Here is a 26,135-nt window from a genome sequence, read left to right on the forward strand (position 1 = left end):
GCAGAGTGCGTTGCTCAGAAATGTAATATTAAAAGTAGATGGAAAGACTAAAAGGGGTTTTTGGTTTTGGAAAACCTCTATCAGAGTGCAGTTAGTTTAAAAATTAATAAATGCCGCTTCACTCACCCTCCCCAGGCTGAGTCTCCGCCGCTGCTTCGTGTGTCGGTTACTGTCCACAGCACTTATGTGATGTCAACCACACTGCAGCCGATTGATGCACTTGGCGGCTCTGCCCGAGATGACTGCACAAGTGCAGAAAACAGCAGACCCCTTGAAAAAAAAAAAAAATTGCAGCCAGAGGAAAAGAGTTAAGATATACCTAATGCTTTTAAGCATGGCTGGTGCACATGACTACTGCACCATGGTATCTATAAATTGGGGCTCTCCCTTTTACAGTTGCCATGGTGACCGAGGCCCGGGACACACCTGCCGTTAGATAATGTGAGATGTCGTCATTGTAGAGAATGTAAAGGAAATGTGAAATATTGTTGTAGGAGCGAGGAGCTGCAGCGCGACGCATCATTTCTAAGACCCGGAGAGCTTGTTAAACATTCGCCAGACACTTAGTAAAAAAAAAAATTATTGACAGCTAAAGTTCAGGGTAATTAAAATGCAATTCCTGCTCCATATATCAAGGGATCTGTCCGCTGCAGAAACATCTTCACTTAGAGACAATAGACCGCATATGGAAACGGAAAATGGATGTGCTGGCTCAGTGGGTAAGAGCATCAATTCAAAAGTAGCAGCACTGTCATCCCGATCTACTTCTTAACTTGGGCCGGATTCATTCACACAAGCATGGGTTACGGTCCTAGATTACAGCAATCGCAGCTGCAGCAATAATTTCTTAAAGGGAGTTTCCAATCAAAAGCAACTCGATACTTTATAAATGTGGGGTCCAACTGCCGATCATCAGAATGGTGGCCGTGCAAAACAATTCACACGCAACTTTGGGACCCCCATCCATAATGTCAGTGGGGGTCCCAGGACCATCTCTGGTCTTGTATACTGGAGGGCACAAAAATTAATCCAACCTTTTGGAGATTTATCAATCTGGACTTGCAGCCATCAGCTGCTTGATGGGCCACCTTAGGTAGCCACAACTCTGCGTCCACCTACCTACTACTCTTCCCTTAAACAAAAAGTAGTTGTTTTGTTTTCTCTCTGCCACCCGCCCCTCCAAAATGCTGTAATGAAACGTGTAGACACAAGTGATCCCTGTATACAAATGTTCCGCCATTAAACCCGGGGGTGAGCAGCTGCTGCAGCCTCCCCGTTCTGGCACTGTGTTAACCTGCACGCTATGTCGGTTCGTACTGCACATTTAATCTGCTAGCGCTGACCTGCAGTATGGATTTTTCATAAAATTTCATTAAGCCTTTTATTTCCATAAGTCAGATGGTACGGCAGGGTGCGGAAAGATTTATGGTTTTCCCTGTAACCCTTGGCATACCTGCTAATGTTTCTCTTGCCTTCGAGCACCACCTGTCTTATAGAGCATTTATATGAAAAGTCACCGAAGTGCTACAGCCCATTTACCAGACGAGGGTCCGGGGTGATGGGCTTGGAAAAGGAGTGGATCAAATGCAACTTATTTTAGGCATCTGTGGCCCTTCTGGGCTAGTTTCCCATTCCCGAATGCCTTCCACCCATAGTCTTTTGTGTATGGAGACACCTTGTCGTAGGGTTGGATTTTATCCCATTCTAGGCTTTGTTGTACGCCTTTGTGTGCCACTCGTCCCACTATTTCCCCAGGATGTGTCTACATGATGGACACCAAATTATAGTCCATCAGTCCACTGTGCGAACAAACTCTACCACCAACAATGGGGCATTGACAACATCAGCCTGTGGAGGACTATCTCGAAAACTGTGCATAGGGAAACCTTTGTGATAGATCTGCAATATCTCTTCTAACCTAGTTGGCTCCTATTTAATGTGGTTTTCAAGACGACCATGTCCAACCCCTGTTCAAGTGAGGCCCTTTTGGTTACTGTAGAGCAAGTAGTAAAGAGGGAAATGGCATCTACTGAGATGGGCAATAAATATTGCCACGTGGCAAAGGTACGTTGGGGTGCGGGTTAACCCTAAAAAAAAAACCTGCCATACACTCTTGGAAACCAGAGTAAGCTGCTGCCAGAGGTCTCTGGTGGCAGCTTAGCTCCAAGGAGCAGAAAATGGCATTTTGAAAGCTCCCTGACCCGAGCAGATCACCTAATACATGATCAGCGACCAACCTTAGGGGGCATTTACACTGCCAGATAATCTTGAACTTTCTATCTTGCCATGGAAAAAGGCAGCCGATCTCCTGATGAATGAGCAAAACACTCGTCCGTCGGGTGAAATAATCGTTTCATGCAGCAGAAAAGATCACTGTTCTCGGCGGTGCATAGTCTTGTGTAAACAGGACTTGTGCTGCCGAGGCCAATGGCAGCCTACGTGCAATGAGCTATCTATTGTACATAGATCAGTATGCATCATTTACTTTTATCTGCCTGTGTAAACAGATATTTAAATGACCGCCGATTGGTAAAAGCTTACTGACCAGCGGTTGTATTGTGCTGCCGCTCGGAACCTTGGTCTAACATGTATGGCCACCATTAGGCTACTTTATAATAACTGCTTCAGTGAAAATGAAGCCACTTGTTATACTTGGATTTAGTAGCTTTTTCCAGACCAGACGCTTCATTTAAAGGGGGGTTCTCTAGCGTAATCCAGAGCCGCTGACTTCTGGTGCCAATGATGTTAGGAGACATTTCGGTGGATGTACAGGTTATGGCTACCGAAAGTGAGCGGCTCTGGACGTTACTGGATAGAGTTTGTGTCAGAGCTTTGTATAAAAATGAGTTTATTTTCAATAACAACCAGCAGAATTTTGAATGCAGCTCTTGAGGCACAATGCAGGCTGTGACTCTGAATTAGGGATGTCAGATATTTACATAAGTTCCTCAACTTTGTATGTTGATTCATTCTATCTAAGCCTCTATTTTTTAGGTAAGGTTTACTAGGGCAAAACAGGATGTAGCTCGATGATTAGAAGAAGCGTTTTTTAGACAACCGCCCGTGCAGTTCTCCTAATATACCTGTACAATAGCAGCCACGTTTTGGTATTTGTGGACAACCCCTTTAAAGGGAACCTGTCAGCAGGATTGTGCACAGTAACCTAGCTGCAGAAGGTGTTTTTTATTTTTAGTATGTATAATCAATATGTAAACTAGTGACTTGCTAGCATTATGAATACCTAATCAGAGCACCACATGAAGACCCCCACAGGCCGCCCCGGAGCACGGGCAGATCATTAACTCAAAACTGAAAATAAAGATTACACAACAACCACAAGACGGATTTCATCACCAGGTCTCATTGTATTCAGTATAACGGCGCCGACCTGACACTGTGTGTAGGTTACTGAGCACAATCCTGCTGACAGGGGCACTTTAAGCCTTCCCAGAGTAGTTCTGCTCCTGGACAAGAGCACCTTCTTGCCTGAATACATCAGATGAGAGTGGAAAAATGTGATAAGATATTAGTGAGGAATATTAAGACCTTATCTTGATTGACGTTGTCTGCTCCACATACTGCCGGCATCTTGACATGTATTTACATGCCTTTATTAAAAAAAAGACTACTCTTGCTTGATAAAGAAAGGGAAAACAAGACCGACTCGTACTCAATCTGCCAAGGAACATTGTTTCCCATCCGCATGCATATATTTACATATCTATAAACACCATAAAACACCACCCCAGTCCACCGACGAGCAGCATGGTTACGTGGATCCCATAAATAAGCAGTTCGTTCATGAGGCTAAAGTCGACCCGCCTCCGCCCCAGCAGCAGCAGGATGATGGACAGTTTGTATTGGAAGCGCAGGAACACTCGGATGCCCAGATACTGAAGGCAAAACAGGATCGAGAGTGCCACCCAGAGGATGGAAGTCAGAAGGCTGCAGCTGAAGTACAGCAGGAAGCGGATGAAGCCGTACATCCATCTGGACTTCAGGTAGATGTCAAAGTTGTTGTACTTGGTGCGCACCAAATTTGTAGACCGGACCGGGCCGCAGGCAGAATGCAAGCAGGTGGTATGAGGGCCGTGGAAGGATCGAACCCGGCGGGGAATAGGGATCACAGGCATTGGGGACCCCACCTCTTGTAGAGTCTCATGGGAGGTCGTGGTCGGATCATATCACCAGGATAGAAGTTTGTAGTAAGAAGGAGAAGGAATACCGGATGGCCGGCCAGGAAACTAGACTGGTAGATACCTGCAAACAAAACAAGCCAAGTCACTGATTATATTCTGCTGGTGGAGTTATTGTATGCATATGTTACACTAGATGGTGGCCCGATTCTAACGCATCGGGTATTCTAGAATATGTATGTCCACGTAGTATATTGTCCAGCCACGTAGTATATTGCCCAGCCACGTAGTATATTGCCCAGCCACGTAGTATATTGCCCAGTCACGTAGTATATTGCACAGCCCACGTAGTATATTGCACAGCCACGTAGTATATTGCCCAGCCCACGTAGTATATTGCACAGCCCACGTAGTATATTGCCCAGCAACGTAGTATATTGCCCAGCCACGTAGTATATTGCCCAGCCACGTAGTATATTGCCCAGCCCACGTAGTATATTGCCCAGCCACGTAGTATATTGCACAGCCCACGTAGTATATTGCCCAGCCACGTAGTATATTGCCCAGCCACATAGTACACTATGTTCCAAATTATTATGCAAATGATATTTTTCTCGGATTTTCCTAAATGGTCGGTGCAAATGACAGTCTAATAAAAGTCATCACCCGTTGGAGTACACATCGAATTTTATTGAAGAAACCTCCCAATGATAACAGTATAATCTCCAACATAAATAAAAACTCACAATGCACTGTTCCAAATTATTAGGCACAGTAGAATGTCTAAACATTTGATATGTTTTAAAGAACTGAAAATGCTCATTTGTGGAATTTGCAGCATTAGGAGGTCACATTCACTGAACAAAAAAGCTATTTAACTCCAAAACATCCTAACAGGCCAAGTTACATGTTAACATAGGACCCCTTCGTTGATATCACCTTCACAATTCTTGCATCCATTGAACTTGTGGGTTTTTGGAGCGTTTCTGCTTGTATTTCTTTGCATGAAGTCAGAATAGCCTCCTAGAGCTGCTGTTTTGGTGTGAACTGCCTCCCACCCTCATAGATCTTGTGCTTGATGATACTCCAAAGGTTCTCTGTACGGTTGAGGTCAGGAGAAAATGGCGGCCACACCATGAGTTTATCTCCTTTTATGCCCATAGCAGCCAATGACTCAGAGGTATTCTTTGCCTCATGAGATGAGGCATTGTCATGCATGAAGATGATTTTGCTCCTGAACGCACGTTTCTGCTTTTTATACCATGGAAGAAAGTTGTCAGTCAGAAACTCTAGACAGATAGAATAAAACCCTTTGCTCTGACAAAGATCTGTAATGTGCTATGGAACTACTCCGCCTATGTTTTTATCATGGACTAATAAAGGATCGATATTTTACATTTTGGAGCTGGAACAAAGTTTTTTTTTTTTTTTCCTCTTTCTAGTCAGAAACTCTACATACTTTGCAGAGGTCATTTTCACACCTTCAGGAACCTTAAAGGGCCCTACCAGTTGTTTCCCCATGATTCCGGCCCAAAACATGACTCCTCCACCTCCTTGCTGACTTCACAGCCTTGTTGGGACATTGTGGCCTCCTCCAACCATCCATTACTCCATCCATCTGGACCATCCAGGGTTGCTCGACCCTCATCAGTAAACAAGACTGTTTGAAAATTAGTCGTCATGTATGTCTGGGCCCACTGCAACCATTTCTGCTTGTGAACACTGTTTAAGGGGTGGCCGAATAGTAGGTTTATGAACCAAAGCAAGCCTTTGAAGGATCCTACACCTTGAGATTCGAGGGACTTTAACCCCTTCATGACCCAGCCTATTTTGACCTTAAAGACCTTGCCGTTTTTTGCAATTCTGACCAGTGTCCCTTTATGAGGTAATAACTCAAGAACGCTTCAACGGATCCTAGCGGTTCTGAGATTGTTTTTTCGTTACATATTGGGCTTCATGTTAGTGGTAAATTTAGGTCAATAAATTCTGCGTTTATTTGTGATAAAAACGGAAATTTGGCGAAAATTTTGAAAATTTCGCAATTTTCACATTTTGAATTTTTATTCTGTTAAACCAGAGAGATATGTGACACAAAATAGTTAATAAATAACATTTCCCACATGTTTACTTTACATCAGCACAATTTTGGAAACAAATTTTTTTTTTGTTAGGAAGTTATAAGGGTTAAAATTTGACCAGCGATTTGTCATTTTTACAACGAAATTTACAAAACCATTTTTTTTTAGGGACCACCTCACATTTGAAGTCAGTTTGAGGGGTCTATATGGCTGAAAATACCCAAAAGTGACACCATTCTAAAAACTGCACCCCTCAAGGTACTCAAAACCACATTCAAGAAGTTTATTAACCCTTCAGGTGCTTCACAGCAGCAGAAGCAACATGGAAGGAAAAAATGAACATTTAACTTTTTAGTCACAAAAATTATCTTTTAGCAACAATTTTTTTATTTTCCCAATGGTAAAAGGAGAAACTGAACCACGAAAGTTGTTGTCCAATTTGTCCTGAGTACGCTGATACCTCATATGTGGGGGTAAACCACTGTTTGGGCGCACGGCAGGGCTTGGAAGGGAAGGAGCGCCATTTGACTTTTTGAATCAAAAATTGGCTCCACTCTTTAGCGGACACCATGTCACGTTTGGAGAGCCCCCGTGTGCCTAAAAATTGGAGCTCCCCCACAAGTGACCCCATTTTGGAAACTAGACCCCCAAGGAACTTATTTAGATGCCTAGTGAGCACTTTAAACCCTCAGGTGCTTCACAAATTGATCTGTAAAAATGAAAAAGTACTTTTTTTTCACAAAAAAAATCTTTTCGCCTCAATTTTTTCATTTTCACATGGGCAGTAGGATAAAATGGATCATAAAATTTGTTGGGCAATTTCTCCCGAGTACGTCGATACCTCATATGTGGGGGTAAACCACTGTTTGGGCACTCGGCAGGGCTCGGAAGGGAAGGCGCGCCATTTGACTTTTTGAATGGAAAATTAGCTCCAATTGTTAGCGGACACCATGTCGCGTTTGGAGAGCCCCTGTGTGCCTATGCATTGGAGCTCCCCCACAAGTGACCCCATTTTGGAAACTAGACCCCCCAAGGAACTTATCTAGATGCATATTGAGCACTTTAAACCCCCAGGTGCTTCACAGAAGTTTATAACGCAGAGCCATGTAAAATAAAAAATAATTTTTCTTTCCTCAAAAATGATTTTTTAGCCTGGAATTTCCTATTTTGCCAAGGATAATAGGAGAAATTGGACCCCAAATATTGTTGTCCAGTTTGTCCTGAGTACGCTGATACCCCATATGTGGGGGTAAACCACTGTTTGGGCGCACGGCAGGGCTCGGAAGGGAAGGCACGCCATTTGGCTTTTTAAATGGAAAATTAGCTCCAATCATTAGCGGACACCATGTCACGTTTGGAGAGCCCCTGTGTGCCTAAACATTGGAGATCCCCCAGAAATGACACCATTTTAGAAACTAGACCCCCAAAGGAACTAATCTAGATGTGTGGTGAGGACTTTGAACCCCCAAGTGCTTCACAGAAGTTTATAACGCAGAGCCATGAAAATAAAAAAAAAAAATTATTTTCTCAAAAATGATCTTTTAGCCTGCAATTTTTTATTTTCCCAAGGGTAACAGGAGAAATTTGACCCCAAAAGTTGTTGTCCAGTTTCTCCTGAGTACGCTGATACCCCATATGTGGGGGTAAATCACTGTTTGGGCACATGCCGGGGCTCGGAAGTGAAGTAGTGACGTTTTGAAATGCAGACTTTGATGGAATGCTCTGTGGGCGTCACGTTGCGTTTGCAGAGCCCCTGATGTGGCTTAACAGTAGAAACCCCCCACAAGTGACCCCATTTTGGAAACTAGACCCCCAAAGGAACTTATCTAGATGTGTGGTGAGCACTTTGAACCCCCAAGTGCTTCATAGAAGTTTATAATGCAGAGCCGTGAAAATAATAAATACGTTTTCTTTCCTCAAAAATAATTATTTAGCCCAGAATTTTTTAATTTTCCCAAGGGTAACAGGAGAAATTTGACCCCAATATTTGTTGTCCAGTTTCTCCTGAGCACGGTGATACCCCATATGTGGGGGTAAACTACTGTTTGGGCACATGCCGGGGCTTGGAATTGAAGTAGTGACGTTTTGAAATGCAGACTTTGATGGAATGCTCTGCGGGCGTCACGTTGCGTTTGCAGAGCCCCTGATGTGCCTAAACAGTAGAAACCCCCCACAAGTGACCCCATTTTGGAAACTAGACCCCGAAAGGAACTTATCTAGATGTGTGGTGAGCACTTTGAACCCCCAAGTGCTTCATAGAAGTTTATAATGCAGAGCCGTGAAAATAATAAATACGTTTTCTTTCCTCAAAAATAATTATTTAGCCCAGAATTTTTTATTTTCCCAAGGGTTACAGGAGAAATTGGACCCCAAAAGTTGTTGTCCAGTTTCTCCTGAGTACGCTCATACCCCATGAGTGGGGGTAAACCACTGTTTGGGCACACGTCGGGGCTCAGAAGGGAAGTAGTGACTTTTGAAATGCAGACTTTGATGGAATGGTCTGCGGGTGTCACGTTGCGTTTGCAGAGCCCCTGGTGTGCCTAAACAGTAGAAACCCCCACAAGTGACCCCATTTTAGAAACTAGACCCCCCAAGGAACTTATCTAGATATGTGGTGAGCACTTTGAACCCCCAAGTGCTTCACAGACGTTTACAACGCAGAGCCGTGAAAATAAAAAATAATTTTTCTTTCCTCAAAAATTATGTTTTAGCAAGCATTTTTTTAGATTCACAAGGGTAACAGGAGAAATTGGACCCCAGTAATTGTTGCGCAGTTTGTCCTGAGTATGCTGGTACCCCATATGTGGGGGTAAACCACTGTTTGGGCACACGTCAGGGCTCGGAAGTGAGGGAGCACCATTTGACTTTTTGAATACGAGATTAGCTGGAATCAATGGTGGCGCCATGTTGCGTTTGGAGACCCCTGATGTGCCTAAACAGTGGTAACCCCTCAATTCTACCTCCAACACACCCCTAACCCTAATCCCAACTGTAGCCATAACCCTAATCACAACCCTAACCACAACCCTAATTCCAACCCTAACCCTAAGGCTATGGTGCCCACGTTGCGGATTCGTGTGAGATATTTCCGCACCATTTTTGAAAAATCCGCGGGTAAAAGGCACTGCGTTTTACCTGCGGATTTTCCGCGGATTTCCAGTGTTTTTTGTGCGGATTTCACCTGCGGATTCCTATTGAGGAACAGGTGGAAAACGCTGTGGAATCCGCACAAAGAATTGACATGCTGCGGAAAATACAACGCAGCGTTTCCGCGCGGTATTTTCCGCACCATGGGCACAGCGGATTTGGTTTCCATATGTTTACATGGTACTGTAAACCTGATGGAACACTGCTGCGAATCCGCAGCGGCCAATCCGCTGCAGATCCGCAGCAAAATCCGCACAGTGTGCACATAGCCTAATTCTAAAGGTATGTGCACACGCTGCGGAAAACGCTGCGGATCCGCAGCAGTTTCCCATGAGTTTACAGTTCAATGTAAACCTACGGGAAACAAAAATCGCTGTACACATGCTGCGGAAAAACTGCACGGAAACGCAGCGGTTTACATTCCGCAGCATGTCACTTCTTTGTGCGGATTCCGCAGCGGTTTTACAACTGCTCCAATAGAAAATCGCAGTTGTAAAACCGCAGTGAAATGCGCAGAAAAAAAACGCGGTAAATCCGCCATAAATCCGCAGCGGTTTAGCACTGCGGATTTATCAAATCCGCAGCGGAAAAATCCGCAGAGGACCAGAATACGTGTGCACATACCGAAACCCTAACCCTACCCCTAACCCTATCCCTACCCCTAACCCTAGCCCTAACCCTACCCCTACCCCTACCCCTATTCTAACATTAGTGGAAAAAAAAAATTCTTTATTTTTTTTATTGTCCCTACCTATGGGGGTGACAAAGGGGGGGGGATCATTTATTATTTTTTTTATTTTGATCACTGAGATATAATCTATCTCAGTGATCAAAATGCACTTTGGAACGAATCTGCCGGCCGGCAGATTCGGCGGGCGCACTGCGCATGCGCCCGCCATTTTGGAAGATGGCGGCGCCCAGGGAGAAGACGGACGGGACCCCGGCTGGATCGGTAAGTATGATGGGGTGGGGGGGGACCACGGGGGGGGGTGGGGGGATCGGAGCGCGGGAGGGGGGGAATCGGAGCACGGGGGCGTGGAACGGAGCACGGGGGGGCTGGAATGGAGCACCGGGGGGGTGGATCGGAGTGCAGGGGGGGTGATTGGAGCACGGGGGGGGGGGTGATTGGAGCACGGGGGGAGCGGACAAGAGCACGGGGGGGAGCGGAGCACAGGACGGAGGGGAGCCGGAGCAGTGTACCGGCCAGATCGGGGGGCTGGGGGGGCGATCGGTGGGGTGGGGTGGGGGCACATTAGTGTTTCCAGCCATGGCCGATGATATTGCAGCATCGGCCATGGCTGGATTGTAATATTTCACCAGTTTTTTTAGGTGAAATATTACAAATCGCTCTGATTGGCAGTTTCACTTTCAACAGCCAATCAGAGCGATCGTAGCCACGGGGGGGTGAAGCCACCCCCCCTTGGCTAAACTACCACTCCCCCTGTCCCTGCAGATCGGGTGAAATGGGAGTTAACCCTTTCACCCGATCTGCAGGGACGCAATCATTCTGTGACACAGCATATACGTCACAGGTCGGATTGGCACCGACTTTCATGACGCATACGCTGTGTCACAGGTCGGGAAGGGGTTAAATTAAAAAAAAAAATCGTGAGATTCTCACCTTCCGGCGTCCCCTGCAGTCTTCCGGCTCCTCGCGATGCTTCCGTTCGAAGTGATGCCTTTGCGGCAATAACCCCAGATGACGTAGCGGTCTCACGAGACCGCTATGTCCTCACAGGTCACTGCCGCAAAGTATCACTGGGAACGGAAGCATCGCGAGGAGCCGGAAGACTGCAGGGGCCGCCGGAAGGTGAGAATATCACGATTTTTGATTTTTTTTTTTAATTATTTTTAACATTAGATCTTTTTACTATTGATGCGGCATAGGCAGCATCAATAGTAAAAAGTTTGTCACACTTGTCAAATACTATGTTTGACAAGTGTGACTAACCTGTCAATCAGTTTTCCAAGGGATGCTCAGTTTTCCAAGGGATTTTTTTTTTAACAATTACCGTATATTCTCGAGTATAAGCCGAGACCCCTAATATTGCCAGAAAAAACTGGGAAAGCTTAATGACTCGAGTATAAGCCTAGGGTGGAAAATGCAGCAGCTACTGGTAAATTTCAAAAATAAAAATAGGTACCAATAAAAGTAAAATTGAAACATCAGTAGGTTAAGTGTTTTTGAATATCCATATTGAATCAGGAGCCCCATATAATGCTCCATACAGTTCATGATGGGCTCCATAAGATGCTCCATATTAAAATAAGCCCCATATAATGCTACACAAATGTTGATTATGGCCCCATAAAATGCCCCATAGAGATATTTGCCCCATATAATGCTGCACAAATGCTGATTATGGCCCCATAAGATGCTCCATAGAGTTATTTGCCCCATATAATGCTGCACAAATGCTGATTATGGCCCCATAAGATGCTCCATAGAGATATTTGCCCCATATAATGCTGCACAAATGCTGATTATGGCCCCATAAGATGCTCCATAGAGATATTTACCCCATATAATGCTGAACAAATGCTGATTATGGCCCCATAAAATGCCCCATAGAGATATTTGCCCCATATAATGCTGCACAAATGCTGATTATGGCCCCATAAGATGCTCCATAGAGATATTTGCCCCATATAATGCTGCACAAATGCTGATTATGGCCCCATAAGATTCTCCCTAGAGATATTTGCCCCATATAATGTTACACAAATGTTGATTATGGCCCCATAAAATGCCCCATAGAGATATTTGCCCCATATAATGTTACACAAATGTTGATTATGGCCCCATAAGATTCTCCCTAGAGATATTTGCCCCATATAATGCCGCACAAATGTTGATTATGCAGACTGTGAGCCCTCGCGGGCAGGGTCCTCCCTCCTTATGTACTCGTGTGCCTTGTTATCTGCTCATGTTTAATGTATTTGTCTATATTTGCCCCGTATTCACATGTAAAGCGCCATGGAATAAATGGCGCTATAAAAATGTATAATAATAATAATAATAATTATGGCCCCATAAAATGCCCCATAGAGATATTTGCCCCATATAATGCTGCACAAATGCGGATTATGGCCCCATAAGATTCTCCATAGAGATATTTGCCCCATATAATGCTGCACAAATGCTGATTATGGCCCCATAAGATGCTCCATAGAGATATTTGCCCCATATAATGCTGCACAAATGCTGATTATGGCCCCATAAGATGCTCCATAGAGATATTTGCCCCATATAATGCTGCACAAATGCTGATTATGGCCCCATAAGATGCTCCATAGAGATATTTACCCCATATAATGCTGAACAAATGCTGATTATGGCCCCATAAAATGCCCCATAGAGATATTTGCCCCATATAATGCTGCACAAATGCTGATTATGGCCCCATAAGATGCTCCATAGAGATATTTGCCCCATATAATGCTGCACAAATGCTGATTATGGCCCCATAAGATTCTCCCTAGAGATATTTGCCCCATATAATGTTACACAAATGTTGATTATGGCCCCATAAAATGCCCCATAGAGATATTTGCCCCATATAATGCTACACAAATGTTGATTATGGCCACATAAAATGCCCCATAGAGATATTTGCCCCATATAATGCTGCACAAATGCTGATTATGGCCCCATAAGATTCTCCCTAGAGATATTTGCCCCATATAATGCCGCACAAATGTTGATTATGGCCCCATAAAATGCCCCATAGAGATATTTGCCCCATATAATGCTGCACAAATGCGGATTATGGCCCCATAAGATTCTCCATAGAGATATTTGCCCCATATAATGTTACGCAAATGTTGATTATGGCCCCATAAAATGCCCCATAGAGATATTTGCCCCATATAATGCTGCACAAATGCGGATTATGGCCCCATAAGATTCTCCATAGAGATATTTGCCCCATATAATGTTACGCAAATGTTGATTATGGCCCCATAAAATGCCCCATAGAGATATTTGCCCCATATAATGCTACACAAATGTTGATTATGGCCCCATAAAATGCCCCATAGAGATATTTGCCCCATATGCTGTTGCTGCGATTAAAAAAAAAAAAAAGACACACCTCTCGTCGCTTAGGCCCCCTGCACTTGCAATATTCACCTGTACTCGTTCCACCGCCAGGCGCCGCTCTGTCTTCCGCATCCTCTGCACTGACTGACGTTCAGGCAGAGGGTGTGCGCTAACCACGTCATCGCACCCTCTGACCTGAGCGTCACACCAGAGGACGTGGAAGACGGAGCCCGGCGGTGGAACGAGGACAGGTGAATATCGCTCAATGCTGCTCACCCTCCCCATTATACTCACCTGCTCCTGGTGCGGTCACTGGCAGCTTCCCTGATGGTCTTCTCTGGGCGCTGACAGCTTCTTCCAGTGTTGAGCGGTCCCTGGTACCGCTCATTACAGTAATGAATATGCGGCTGCACCCTTATGGGAGTGGAGTCACGTCCATATTCATTACTGTAATGAGCGGTACCATGTGACCGCTCAATGCTGGAAGAAGCTGTCAGCGACCAGAGCCCATCGGAGATGCAGGGACCGCGCCAGGAGCAGGAGAGTATGTGGCAGGCGACGCTTCCCCTCCCCCGCCGACCCTCTTGGGACAATGACTCAAGTATAAGCCGAGAGGGGCACTTTCAGCCTAATAAAATGGGCTGAAAATCTTGACATATTCGAGTATATACGGTATATGGTTCTCAGGGCCTGGAGGAGACTCTCCTCTCCTCCACCCTGGGTACCAACCGCACATTATCTGCTTACTTCCCGCATGGTGGGCATAGCCACATGCGGAAAGTAAGCGGATCAATGCATTCCTGTGTGTGCGGAATCACCACAATTCCGCACAAAGAATGAACATACTGCGTTTTTTCCCGGAATGCGATTCCGCCGCAGAAAAAAACGCGGCATGTGCTTAACCCCTTCACGACATGCGCCGTACTAGTACTGCGCATGCCGTGAATCCCCCTTTGATGTGGGCTCCGGCGGTGAGCCCACATCAAAGTCGCGACATGTCAGCTGTTTTGTACAGCTGACATGTGCGCGCAATAGCGGCGGGTGAAATCGCTATTCACCTGCCGCTATTAACCTGTTAAATGCCGCTGTCAAACACAGACAGCAGCATTTAACTACCGCATCTGGCCGGGCGGCCGGATATGACGTCATCGCCGACCCCCGTCACATGATCGGGGGTCGGCGATGCATCAGGAAGGTAACCATAGAGGTCCTTGAGACCTCTATGGTTACTGATGCAGGTCTGCTGTGAGCGCCCCCCTGTGGTCGGCGCTCACAGCACACCTGCATTTCTGCTACATAGCAGCGATCTGATGATCGCTGCTATGTAGCAGAGCCGATCAGGCTATGCCAGCTTCTAGCCTCCCATGGAGGCTATTGAAGCATGGCACAAGTAAAAAAAAAGTTTTTAAAAATATGAAAAAAATATAAAAAATATAAAAGTTTAAATCACCCCCCTTTCGCCCCATCCTAAATAAAACAATAAAAAAAAAAAAAAAATAGAATTATTCTTACCGTTAATTCGGTTTCTAGGAGCCTTCCACGACAGCCACCAGGAGGTTGTCTCCATTCCCTAATGGGGGACAGGAAGCACAAGAGGTTAAAAACCCCTCCCACCTCCCATTAACCAGTGACTTACAACAGAACCCATAGCACCGGTTACCTTTAGGTTCTCAGAAAAATATCCAAGAACATCGGGAGGGAATTAATGCTGTCGTGGAAGGCTCCTAGAAACCGAATTAACGGTAAGAATAATTCTATTTTCTCTAGTAGCCTTCCACGACAGCCACCAGGAGGAATGCCAACCAATTCTGTATTTAGGGAGGGACCACAGCTTGAAGAACCTTTCGGCCAAAAGCAAGATCCCGATTGGACCAGAAGTCCAATCTATAATGCTTAGTAAAAGTGTGTAGGGAAGACCATGTTGCTGCCCTGCAAATCTGCTCCGATGAAGCGCCAGCCCTTTCAGCCCAAGAGACAGAAGTAGATCTGGTGGAATGGGCTTTTAGGCCCGCAGGAACAGCAATATTCTGAGTTGAGTATGCTTCAGAAATGGCCTTTTTTATCCAGTTGGCAATGGTACTCTTCGCTACCTTCTTGCCTTTGTTTCTGCCAGAAAGATGAACGAAGAGATTTTTGTCAATTCTAAATGATTTAGTATGTTCTAAGTAATATAACACTATACGTCGTACATCCAAAGTATGGAATCTGTGTTCTTCCGGATTTGAAGGATTGTGACAGAATGATGGGAGGACTATATCCTGTGATCGATGAAATTCTGACACTACTTTCGGTAGGAAACAAGGATCTGGACGGAACACAATGGAATCATCTCTTATGGTAAGATAAGGTTCTCTTATTGAAAGGGCTTGTATTTCCCCTACTCTTCTTGCGGTAGAAATTGCAACCAAGAAGGCCGTCTTGTAGGACAGAAGTTGCGAGGAACAAGATGATAATGGCTCAAATGGAGGAGCCGTAAGACCTTTTAGGACTATGTTTAAGTCCCACGATGGCACGAAAATTTGTCTTCTTGGACAATGTCTTGATGCTGCGACCATAAACCTCTTTATCCAACGATGACCCGCAAGGTCCCGATCAAAGACGGAACTTAAGGCTGACACTTGAACTTTCAAGGTACTTGGCTTCAGCCCCAACTCTAATCCTTTTTGTAAAAAATCTAATATTTGTGAAATATTAGGATGAAAAGGGTCAGGTTTATGAGGATGACACCACGAGGAGAATCTATTCCAGATTTTGCCATATATGGCATTGGTAATAGGTTTTCTAGATTTCTGTAGAGTAGATATTACCGACTCTGAAAGGCCCCTAGCTCTTAGTACCTGGGCTTCAATAGCCAGGCTGCCAGTTTGAACTTCTGTGGTTCTGGATGATAAAAGGGGCCCTGGCAGAGGAGATCTTCTGATACTTGAAGAAAGACTGGACCGTCCACCTTCAGTTCTTCGATGAGGTGGTACCAGCTCCTCTTCGGCCATGCTGGAGCTACTAAGATAGTCTGGACCTGATCGTCCCGGATCTTCCGGAGGGTCTTCGCAAGTAACGGTATTGGAGGGAACCCGTATGCTAGATGGAACCTCCAAGTATGAGCAAAGGCGTCTACTCCTTGAGACCTGTCCTTGGGGTTTAGGGAGAAGTAGTTCTCGACTTGTGCATTCTGGCTGGACGCTAGAAGGTCTATATCGGGAAGACCCCACCTGTCTGTCAACATTTTGAAAACGTCCGCCTTCAGGCTCCACTCTCCTGGATGTAAGACGTGACGACTTAGGCGATCTGCCTGAACGTTCACCGACCCCTTGAGGTGTATTGCTGAAAGTGAGAGATGTTTCTCTGCCCAGCAAAATATTCTGTTTGAAATTGCTTTCAGTTGGTTGAACTTTGGACTCCCCTGGTGTTTTAGATGCGCAACAGTCGTCATATTGTCCGAGTACACTCTGACATGTTGACCTATAACGAGACTGCTGGCTGCCAGAAGGGCCCTCTCCACTGCCAACAGTTCTCTGGAGTTGGAGGAACTGGAGCTTTCCTTCTGATTCCAGAGACCCTGGAATGGAATTTGCGAGACCACTGCTCCCCAAGCTTTTTGACTGGCGTCCGTTGTTACTGTAATTAGCGGATCTTGCACCCAGTTGACCCCCTTCAGTAGGTTTGATTGGATCGTCCACCAGGTTAACGAGGCTTTTACCTTCCCTGGAGTGTAAACTCTTCTGTTTAGGGAATTTGGATTCCCGTTCCAGTTCCCTAAGATGTGCGCCTGCAAAACTCTGGAGTGGCTCTGAGCCCACTGGACTGATTGTATACAGGCCGTCATCGAACCCAGAAGAGACATCGCAACCCGTAAGGTCGGAGAACGTTGTTTCCTGAAGTGTGAGACCTTGGAAATTAGATTCATCCGATGTTCCTCTGGTAGGAAGGATTTTTGACCTTCTGAATCCAAGAGGACTCCGAAGAATTTCCTCACCTTTGATGGTGATAGCTGAGACTTTTTTAGATTTGGAATCCAACCCAAAAGCTGTAAGATGTTCAGAGTTTTGGAAATTCTCTGATTGAGAACTTCGGCGGAAGGACCAATTATTAACAGGTCGTCCAAGTATGGTACTATAGCGATGTCTTGGCTCCTGATATGGGCAACTGCTTCCGCCATGACTCTGGAAAACACCCTTGGGGCTGAGGAGATCCCGAAGGGGAGAACATTGTACTGGAAATGTAAGATGTTTTGGTTGAATTGGACCGCAAATCTCAGGTATTTCCTGTGCCGAGGATGTATTGGAATATGGAAATAGGCATCCTTGAGGTCTATTGTTGCCATATATGAATGAGGAGCTATTAGAGGGATGGCTGTTTTTACTGATTCCATCTTGAACTTGCGGTAGGTTATGTATTTGTTGAGAGCTTTCATATTTATTATAATACGAGATTGCCCGGAAGGCTTTTTTATCATGAAGATACGGGAATAGTGTCCTTCCCCTTGCTCGTTCACCGGGACTATGGATATAGCTCTTGAGTCTAGCAAGTCCTGTATTCCAGCCATCATCAACTTTTGAGTCTCCCGAGATGAGGGGGAGGTGACTCTTAAGATCCTGGGAGGAGGCGCATCGAACTCTATCAGTAGACCCTGTTGGATTACACTCACCACCCAGGGGCTGTTGGAGATATTCTGCCAACTGTGAACGAAGTTCGAAAGCCTCCCCCCCACCGGATCGGAGTCATTGCTTTTCTTGTTGTGTTTGTTGGGGAATAAGGATGTTTTTAGGCTTCCCCTTAGCATAACTCCACCTCCCGGTTTTTCCTTTCCCTTTACCCTGGGAGGGCTGGGGCTGGGAGGGTCGAAAAAAACGCTTCCTGGGAGGTCTCTGCTCAGGAAGGGTTTTCTTTCTGTCTGTGGCTTTCTCTAAGATGTCATCTAAGGAGGGCCCAAACACGTAGTCACCCTTAAAGGGAATAGAACACAGTTTTATTTTTGACGTAACGTCTCCGCTCCACATCTTTAACCAGAGAGCTCTTCTGGCTGAATTTGTCTGGACCAAGGATCTGGCGGCCACCCGGATAGATTCCAGTGAGGCATCTGCAAGGAAACCTATTGCCCTGTGTAAGATAGGCAAAGAGTCCAGTACCTCCTCTCTTGGGGTACCCTGAGAGATGTGGCTTTCTAACTCTTGTATCCAACGAAAGAGAGAGCGGGCCACGCAGGTGGATGCTATATTGTATCTGAGGGCTGAGGTAGACGTTTCCCAGGATTTTTTGAGAAGGCTCTCAATCTTCCTATCCAAGGGGTCTTTTAATTGGGAGGAATCCTCGAACGGCAGAGCCGTCTTTTTAGCCACTCTAGCCACCTGGACATCAATTTTTGGAATGTCCCATTTTATTAGGTCCTCCTCAAGAGGGAACCGATGCTTAAAGTCTGGGGGCGTTGTTAGCCGTTTCTCAGGCAATTCCCATTCATTATTAATCATATCAATTATGCTTTTATGGACGGGGAACCCGGGTTGTTTTTCAGTATGTATACCGAACAGTTCGTCTTGTATAGACTGAGGAACTGATTCCTCTTTTAGCCCCATAGTGTTCCTCACTGCAGATACCAATTCCTCAATATATTCAGAGGAAAAAAGGTATTTCCTAATTTCCGCAGATTTACGTGGTACCGCATCTTCCCATTTGACAGAGGAAGACGTATAAGACCCCTCAGACTGACTCAGAGTACTCCTGGATTTTCCTCTTTTTAGGGAGTGATGGACCAGGTGAGGATGGTGGTGGCGGTGGAGGTGGGGCGAGTGTGGCCAAAGAGGTTTGAACCTCCTGCCTAACCAAGGAGCGAATTTCATCAATCAAAGAAGGGTGTTCCGCTCTGACGATTTTATCCGTGCAAGGTTGGCATAACTTTTTCTCCCAATCTGGTGGCATTTTTACATTACAGGTGGCACATTTGCGCTTGGTAATGTTTTTAGGGCCAGGCTTGACTCCCTGCAATGAGAGAGGAAGCCGTGTAAGAAAAGGTATATTGAAAAATGTGCCTTTAAATGGGACCCCCTCTGCCGTACTTACTAGGGCTTGGGGAGCGCTGGGCTCTGCAGCTGCAGGGCAAGACGCATCCATGCTTACAGCAGCTTACCTGAGACATCTTCGCAGCTTATGTAGAAAATAAGCCTGCACCAGCGCGTGGCAATTAGCCGCCCCTCCCCCTCCGGAGTCCCAGGCAGGCGTGCGAGGATGCAGCGTGCCTCGCACGCCGTTCGGTAATCCATTTCTCTGGCCTGTATCGCTCCTGCACAGGAGCGCCGACCCGGAAGTGGAGCGTCACCTGACTTCCGGGTCGCCGAACAGCGCGCGCTAGGAGGGGGAAACGCCGGAGAGCTCAGGGAGGCCTCCGGCGGGCACCCCGACCAGCTTTATCCCCGCAAGAGGACGCAGGAGGCCGGGGGAATGCGGTCCCAGAATCCCGAGGAGACGGGAGGCACAGCGCAGGAGGAAGCCGCGGGGGGCCCGACCTTAAGTGCCCGGCAAGAAATTTAACACAGGTACTCTGCTTAGAGCCGCCGCAGCAGCGCACCAGGAACCTCTCCATGCCCCATGGGGGACAGGAAAGACACTGGTTAATGGGAGGTGGGAGGGGTTTTTAACCTCTTGTGCTTCCTGTCCCCCATTAGGGAATGGAGACAACCTCCTGGTGGCTGTCGTGGAAGGCTACTAGAGAAAAAACCTACACGCATTTGGTATCGTCGTGTTCAGAATCGCCCGATCTATCAATTAAAAAAAGCATTAACCTGATCGCTAAACGGCGTAGCGAGAAAAAAATCCGAAACGCCAGAATTACGTTTTTTTGGTCGCCACGACATTGCATTAAAATGCAATAACGGGCGATCAAAAGAACGTATCTGCGCAAAAATAGTATCATTACAAACATCAGCTCGGCACGCAAAAAATAAGCCCTCACCCGACCCCAGATCACGAAAAATGGAGACGCTACGGGTATCGGAAAATGGCACTTTTTTTTTTTTTAGCAAAGTTTGGAATTTTTTTTCACCACTTAGATAAAAAATAACCTAGTCATGTTAGGTGTCTATGAACTCGTAATGACCTAGAGAATCATAATGGCAGGTCAGTTTTAGCATTTAGTGAACCTAGCAAAAAAGCCAAACAAAAAACAAGTGTGGGATTGCACTTTTTTTGCAATTTCACCGCACTTGGAATTTTTTTCCCGTTTTCTAGTAAAAGACATGGTAAAACCAATAGTGTCTTTCAAAAGTACAACTTGTCCCGCAAAAAATAAGCCCTCACATGACCATATTGACGGAAAAATAAAAAAGTTATGGCTCAGGGAAGGAGGGAAGTGAAAAACGAAAACGCAAAAATGAAAAAGGGCCGCGACTTGAAGGGGTTAATGTAGGCGGTTTTTGTTCTGCGGTTTTATCGCGTTTGTATAGAGAAAAAAAACGCAAAAATTCAAGAACGTGTGCACATAGCCTGAGGGATTTTCATCCATTCCTCCTTTGGAGAATTCTTCCAGTTCTGTGAGATTCCTTGGACGTCTTGCAGCCTTTGCTATTTTGAGGTCTAGCCACAGATTTTCAATATGTACAGATCAGGGGACTGTGAGGGCCATTGTAAAACCTTCAGCTTGCGGCCTTTTGATGTAGTCTATTGTGTCTATATCCTCTTTTCAACTTCAGCTTTTTTACAGAAAGTGTTATGTTTACATCAAGAATTTATTGTAATTTAATTGAATCCATTCTTCCTTTTACCCATTAAATGTTCCCCGTGTCGTTGGCTGCAGCACAACCCCAAACCATGACTGATCCTCCCCCTTGCATAATGGTTGGCGAGATGTTCTTTTCCTGAAATTCTGTGCCCTTTTTTCTCCACACATACCTTTGATCACTGTGGCCAGAGTCCTATTTGAACCTCATTGGTCCACAGAACTGGTTTCCAAAATGCATCAGGCTTGTTGACATGTTCTTTACATACTTCTGATGCTGAATTTTATGGTGATGATGCAGGAGAGGTTTTCTTCTGATGACTCTTCCATGAAGGCCATATTTGTGCAGGTGTCTATAAACAGTAGAACAATGTACCACAACTCCAGAGTCTGCTAAATCTTTCTGAAGGTCTTTTCTAATCAAGTTGAGAGTCTGATTTGCCTCTCTAGCAATCCGACGAGCATCTCTCACTGAAATCTTGCTTGGTCTTTCAAACCTTATCTTGACCTTCAGGGTATGTGCACACATACAAAACGCTGCGTTTTTCCTGCGGATTTATCTCGGATTTACTGCGGATTTACCACGGTTTTTGTGGGGATTCTACTGCGGTTTTACACCTGCGGTTTTCTATTATGGAGCATGTGTAAAACCGCTGCGGATTCCGCACAAAGAATTGACATGCTGCGGAATGTATACCGCTGCGTTTCCGCGCGTTTTTTTCCGCAGCATGTGCACTGTGTTTTTGGTTTCCCATAAGTTTACATTGTACTGTAAACTCATGGCTAACTGCTGCAGATCCGCAGCGTGTGCACAGAGCCTTACTGTTCCTGAGAACTGCCATTTCTTAATTACATTTCAAACTCAAAAAGGGCAACTTGAAAACGCTTTACTATCTTCTTATAGCCTTCTCCTGCTTTGTGGGCCTCCATCATTTTCATTTTCAGAGTGCTCGGCAGCTGATTTAGAAGAACCCGTGGCTGCTGTTTTTTTGCACAAGATTAGAGGAGGCTGGGTTTTTATGAAGCTGTGAAATCTGCATCATCTGGCTTTTCCTAACGATGATGATGGACAAGCCATAACCCTAACACGCTAATTAAGGTCTGAAACCTTGGTCAAAGTTATCTGAACACACAAATCTCCAAGGGTGCCCACATTTTTGCATTGGCCCATTTTCCTTTTTGTAATGTTTAAAAATGTAAAAACTTACTTTTTCCCTAAAATACAAAGAAAATGTGCAATGTTGAACTTTAGGCCTTTTAGAGATGATTTCATCTTGATCATGATTTTCACACTGCCAGTCATACAGCACCCCCTGCAGGTGACAGCCCCGTGCACACTGCCCCGTCATGCAGCGTCTCCTGCAGGTGACAGCCCCCGTACACACTGCCCGTCATACAGCCCCATACACACAGCCCGTCATTCAGCCCCATACACACTGCCCGTCATTCAGCCAAATACACACTGCCCAGTCATACAGCGCCCCCTGCAGGTGACAGCCCCGTGCACACTGCCACGTCATACAGCGCCTCCTGCAGGTGACAGCCCCGTACACACTGCCCCGTCATACAGCCCCGTACACACTGCCTGTCATTCAGCCAAGTACACACTGCCCCGTCACACAGCGCCCCCTGCAGGTGACATCCCCATTTACACTGCCCCATCATACAACGCCTCCTGCAGGTGACAGCCCCGTACACACTGCCTGTCATACAGCGCCCCCTGCAGGTGACAGCCCAATACACACAGCGCCCCCTGCAGGTGACAGCCCCGTACACACAGCGCCCCCTGCAGGTGACAGCCCCGTACACACTGCCTGTCATACAGCGCCCCCAGCAGGTGACAGCCCGTACACACTGCCCATCATACAGCGCCTCCTGCAGGTGACAGCCCTGTGCACACTGCCCCGTCATACAGCGCCTCCTGCAGGTGACAGCCCCGTACACACTGCCTGTCATATAGAGCCCCCTGCAGGTGACAGCCCCGTACACACTGCCCCGTCATACAGCGCCCCCTGCAGGTGACAGCCCCGTACACAATGCCTGTCATACAGCGCCCCCTGCAGGTGACAGCCCCGTACACACAGCGCCCCCTGCAGGTGACAGCCCCGTACACACTGCCCGTCATACAGCGCCCCCAGCAGGTGACAGCCCCGTACACACTGCCCGTCATACAGCGCCCCCAGCAGGTGACAGCCCCGTACACACAGCGCCCCCTGCAGGTGACAGCCCCGTACACACTGCCCGTCATACAGCGCCCCCAGCAGGTGACAACCCCGTACACACTTCCCGTCATACAGCGCCCCCAGCAGGTGACAGCCCCGTACACACTGCCCCGTCATACAGCGCCTCCTGCAGGTGACAGCCCCGCACACACTGCCCATCATACAGCACCTCCTGCAAGTGACAGCCCCGTACACACTGCCCCATCATACAGCGCCTCCTGCAGGTGACAGCCCCGTACACACTGCCTGTCATATAGAGCCCCCTGCAGGTGACAGCCCCGTACACACTGCCCCGTCATACAGCGCCCCCTGCAGGTGACAGCCCCGTACACAATGCCTGTCATACAGCGCCCCCTGCAGGTGACAGCCCCGTACACACAGCGCCCCCTGCAGGTGACAGCCCCGTACACACTGCCCGTCATACAGCGCCCCCAGCAGGTGACAGCCCCGTACACACTGCCCGTCATACAGCGCCCCCAGCAGGTGACAGCCCCGTACACACAGCGCCCCCTGCAGGTGACAGCCCCGTACACACTGCCCGTGATACAGCGCCCCCAGCAGGTGACAACCCCGTACACACTTCCCGTCATACAGCGCCCCCAGCAGGTGACAGCCCCGTACACACTGCCCCGTCATACAGCGCCTCCTGCAGGTGACAGCCCCGCACACACTGCCCATCATACAGCACCTCCTGCAAGTGACAGCCCCGTACACACTGCCCCATCATACAGCGCCCCCTGCAGGTGACAGCCCTGTACACTCTGCCCTGTTATACAGCGCCTCCTGCAGGTGACAGCCCCGTACACACTGCCCATCATACAGCACCTCCTGCAGGTGACAGCCCCGTACACACTGCCCCGTCATGCAGCGCCTCCTGCAGGTGACAGCCCCGTACACACTGCCCTGTTATGCAGCGCCACCTGCAGGTGACAGCCCCGTACACACTGCCCTGTTATACAGCGCCTCCTGCAGGTGACAGCCCCGTACACACTGCCCTGTTATACAGCGCCCCCTGCAGTTGACAGCCCCGTACACACTGCCCTGTTATACAGCGCCTCCTGCAGGTGACAGCCCCGTACACACTGCCCGTCATACAGCGCCCCCTGCAGGTGACAGCCCCGCACACACTGCCCGTCATACAGCGCCCCCTGCAGGTGACAGCCCCGTACACACTGCCCGTCATACAGCGCCCCCTGCAGGTGACAGCCCCGCACACACTGCCCGTCATACAGCGCTCCCTGCAGGTGACAGCCCCGTACACACTGCCCTGTTATACAGCGCCCCCTGCAGGTGACAGCCCCGTACACACTGCCCGTCATACAGCGCCCCCTGCAGGTGACAGCCCCGTACACACTGCCCGTCATACAGCGCCCCCTGCAGGTGACAGCCCCGTACACACTGCCCCGTCATACAGCGCCCCCTGCAGGTGACAGCCCCGTACACACTGCCCTGTTATACAGCGCTCCCTGCAGGTGACAGCCCCGTACACACTGCCCTGTTATACAGCACCTCCTGCAGGTGACAGCCCCGTACACACTGCCCGTCATACAGCGCCCCCTGCAGGTGACAGCCCCGCACACACTGCCCGTCATACAGCGCCCCCTGCAGGTGACAGCCCCGTACACACTGCCCGTCATACAGCGCCCCCTGCAGGTGACAGCCCCGCACACACTGCCCGTCATACAGCGCCCCCTGCAGGTGACAGCCCCGCACACACTGCCCGTCATACAGCGCCCCCTGCAGGTGACAGCCCCGCACACACTGCCCGTCATACAGCGCCCCCTGCAGGTGACAGCCCCGTACACACTGCCCGTCATACAGCGCCCCCTGCAGGTGACAGCCCCGTACACACTGCCCGTCATACAGCGCCCCCTGCAGGTGACAGCCCCGTACACACTGCCCGTCATACAGCCCCCCCTGCAGGTGACAGCCCCGTACACACTGCCCGTCATACAGCCCCCCCTGCAGGTGACAGCCCCGTACACACTGCCCGTCATACAGCGCCCCCTGCAGGTGACAGCCCCGTACACACTGCCCGTCATACAGCGCCCCCTGCAGGTGACAGCCCCGTACACACTGCCCGTCATACAGCGCCCCCTGCAGGTGACAGCCCCGTACACACTGCCCGTCATACAGCGCCCCCTGCAGGTGACAGCCCCGCACACACTGCCCGTCATACAGCGCCCCCTGCAGGTGACAGCCCCGTACACACTGCCCGTCATACAGCGCCCCCTGCAGGTGACAGCCCCGTACACACTGCCCGTCATACAGCGCCCCCTGCAGGTGACAGCCCCGCACACACTGCCCGTCATACAGCGCCCCCTGCAGGTGACAGCCCCGTACACACTGCCCGTCATACAGCGCCTCCTGCAGGTGACAGCCCCGCACACACTGCCCGTCATACAGCGCCCCCTGCAGGTGACAGCCCCGCACACACTGCCCGTCATACAGCGCCCCCTGCAGGTGACAGCCCCGTACACACTGCCCGTCACACAGCGCCCCCTGCAGGTGACAGCCCAGCACACACTGCCCGTCATACAGCGCCCCCTGCAGGTGACAGCCCCGTACACACTGCCCCGTCATACAGCGCCCCCTGCAGGTGACAGCCCCGTACACACTGCCCGTCATACAGCGCCCCCTATTGGTAGTATCTTCTCCTGTAACTTACACTTATAGCGGGTGTCCGCGCTGTTCCCGGGGCCTCCAGTCCCTCCATCCCCCACACTTCAGGCTCCGGCAGCCGGTATCACGCCCCCTGCATGAGGCAGACAGCCCACCACCACTGCTCCCTCACTTCCTGCTTCC

General features: G+C 48.2%; 1 protein-coding gene across 1 annotated transcript; it reads right to left on the reverse strand.

Moving 5' to 3' along the window:
• Positions 1–3,595: 3,595 nt before the first annotated feature.
• Positions 3,596–26,135, reverse strand: TMEM250 (transmembrane protein 250). The gene is made up of 2 exons (XM_069748128.1): positions 25,999–26,135; positions 3,596–4,260 (listed from the first exon to the last, which is right to left on the reverse strand). Exon 2 carries the CDS (start codon positions 4,131–4,133, stop codon positions 3,714–3,716), a length of 420 nt encoding a protein of 139 aa, XP_069604229.1. The 5' UTR covers positions 4,134–4,260; positions 25,999–26,135; the 3' UTR covers positions 3,596–3,713.

Source organism: Ranitomeya imitator, chromosome 2, assembly GCF_032444005.1.
Source record: "Ranitomeya imitator isolate aRanImi1 chromosome 2, aRanImi1.pri, whole genome shotgun sequence".
In the NCBI taxonomy this organism is placed as follows: domain Eukaryota; kingdom Metazoa; phylum Chordata; class Amphibia; order Anura; family Dendrobatidae; genus Ranitomeya; species Ranitomeya imitator.

Excerpts from the sequence above, each read along its gene's own strand:
- TMEM250 (XM_069748128.1), bottom strand. The coding sequence starts at position 4,133 with ATGCCTGTGATCCCTATTCCCCGCCGGGTTCGATCCTTCCACGGCCCT.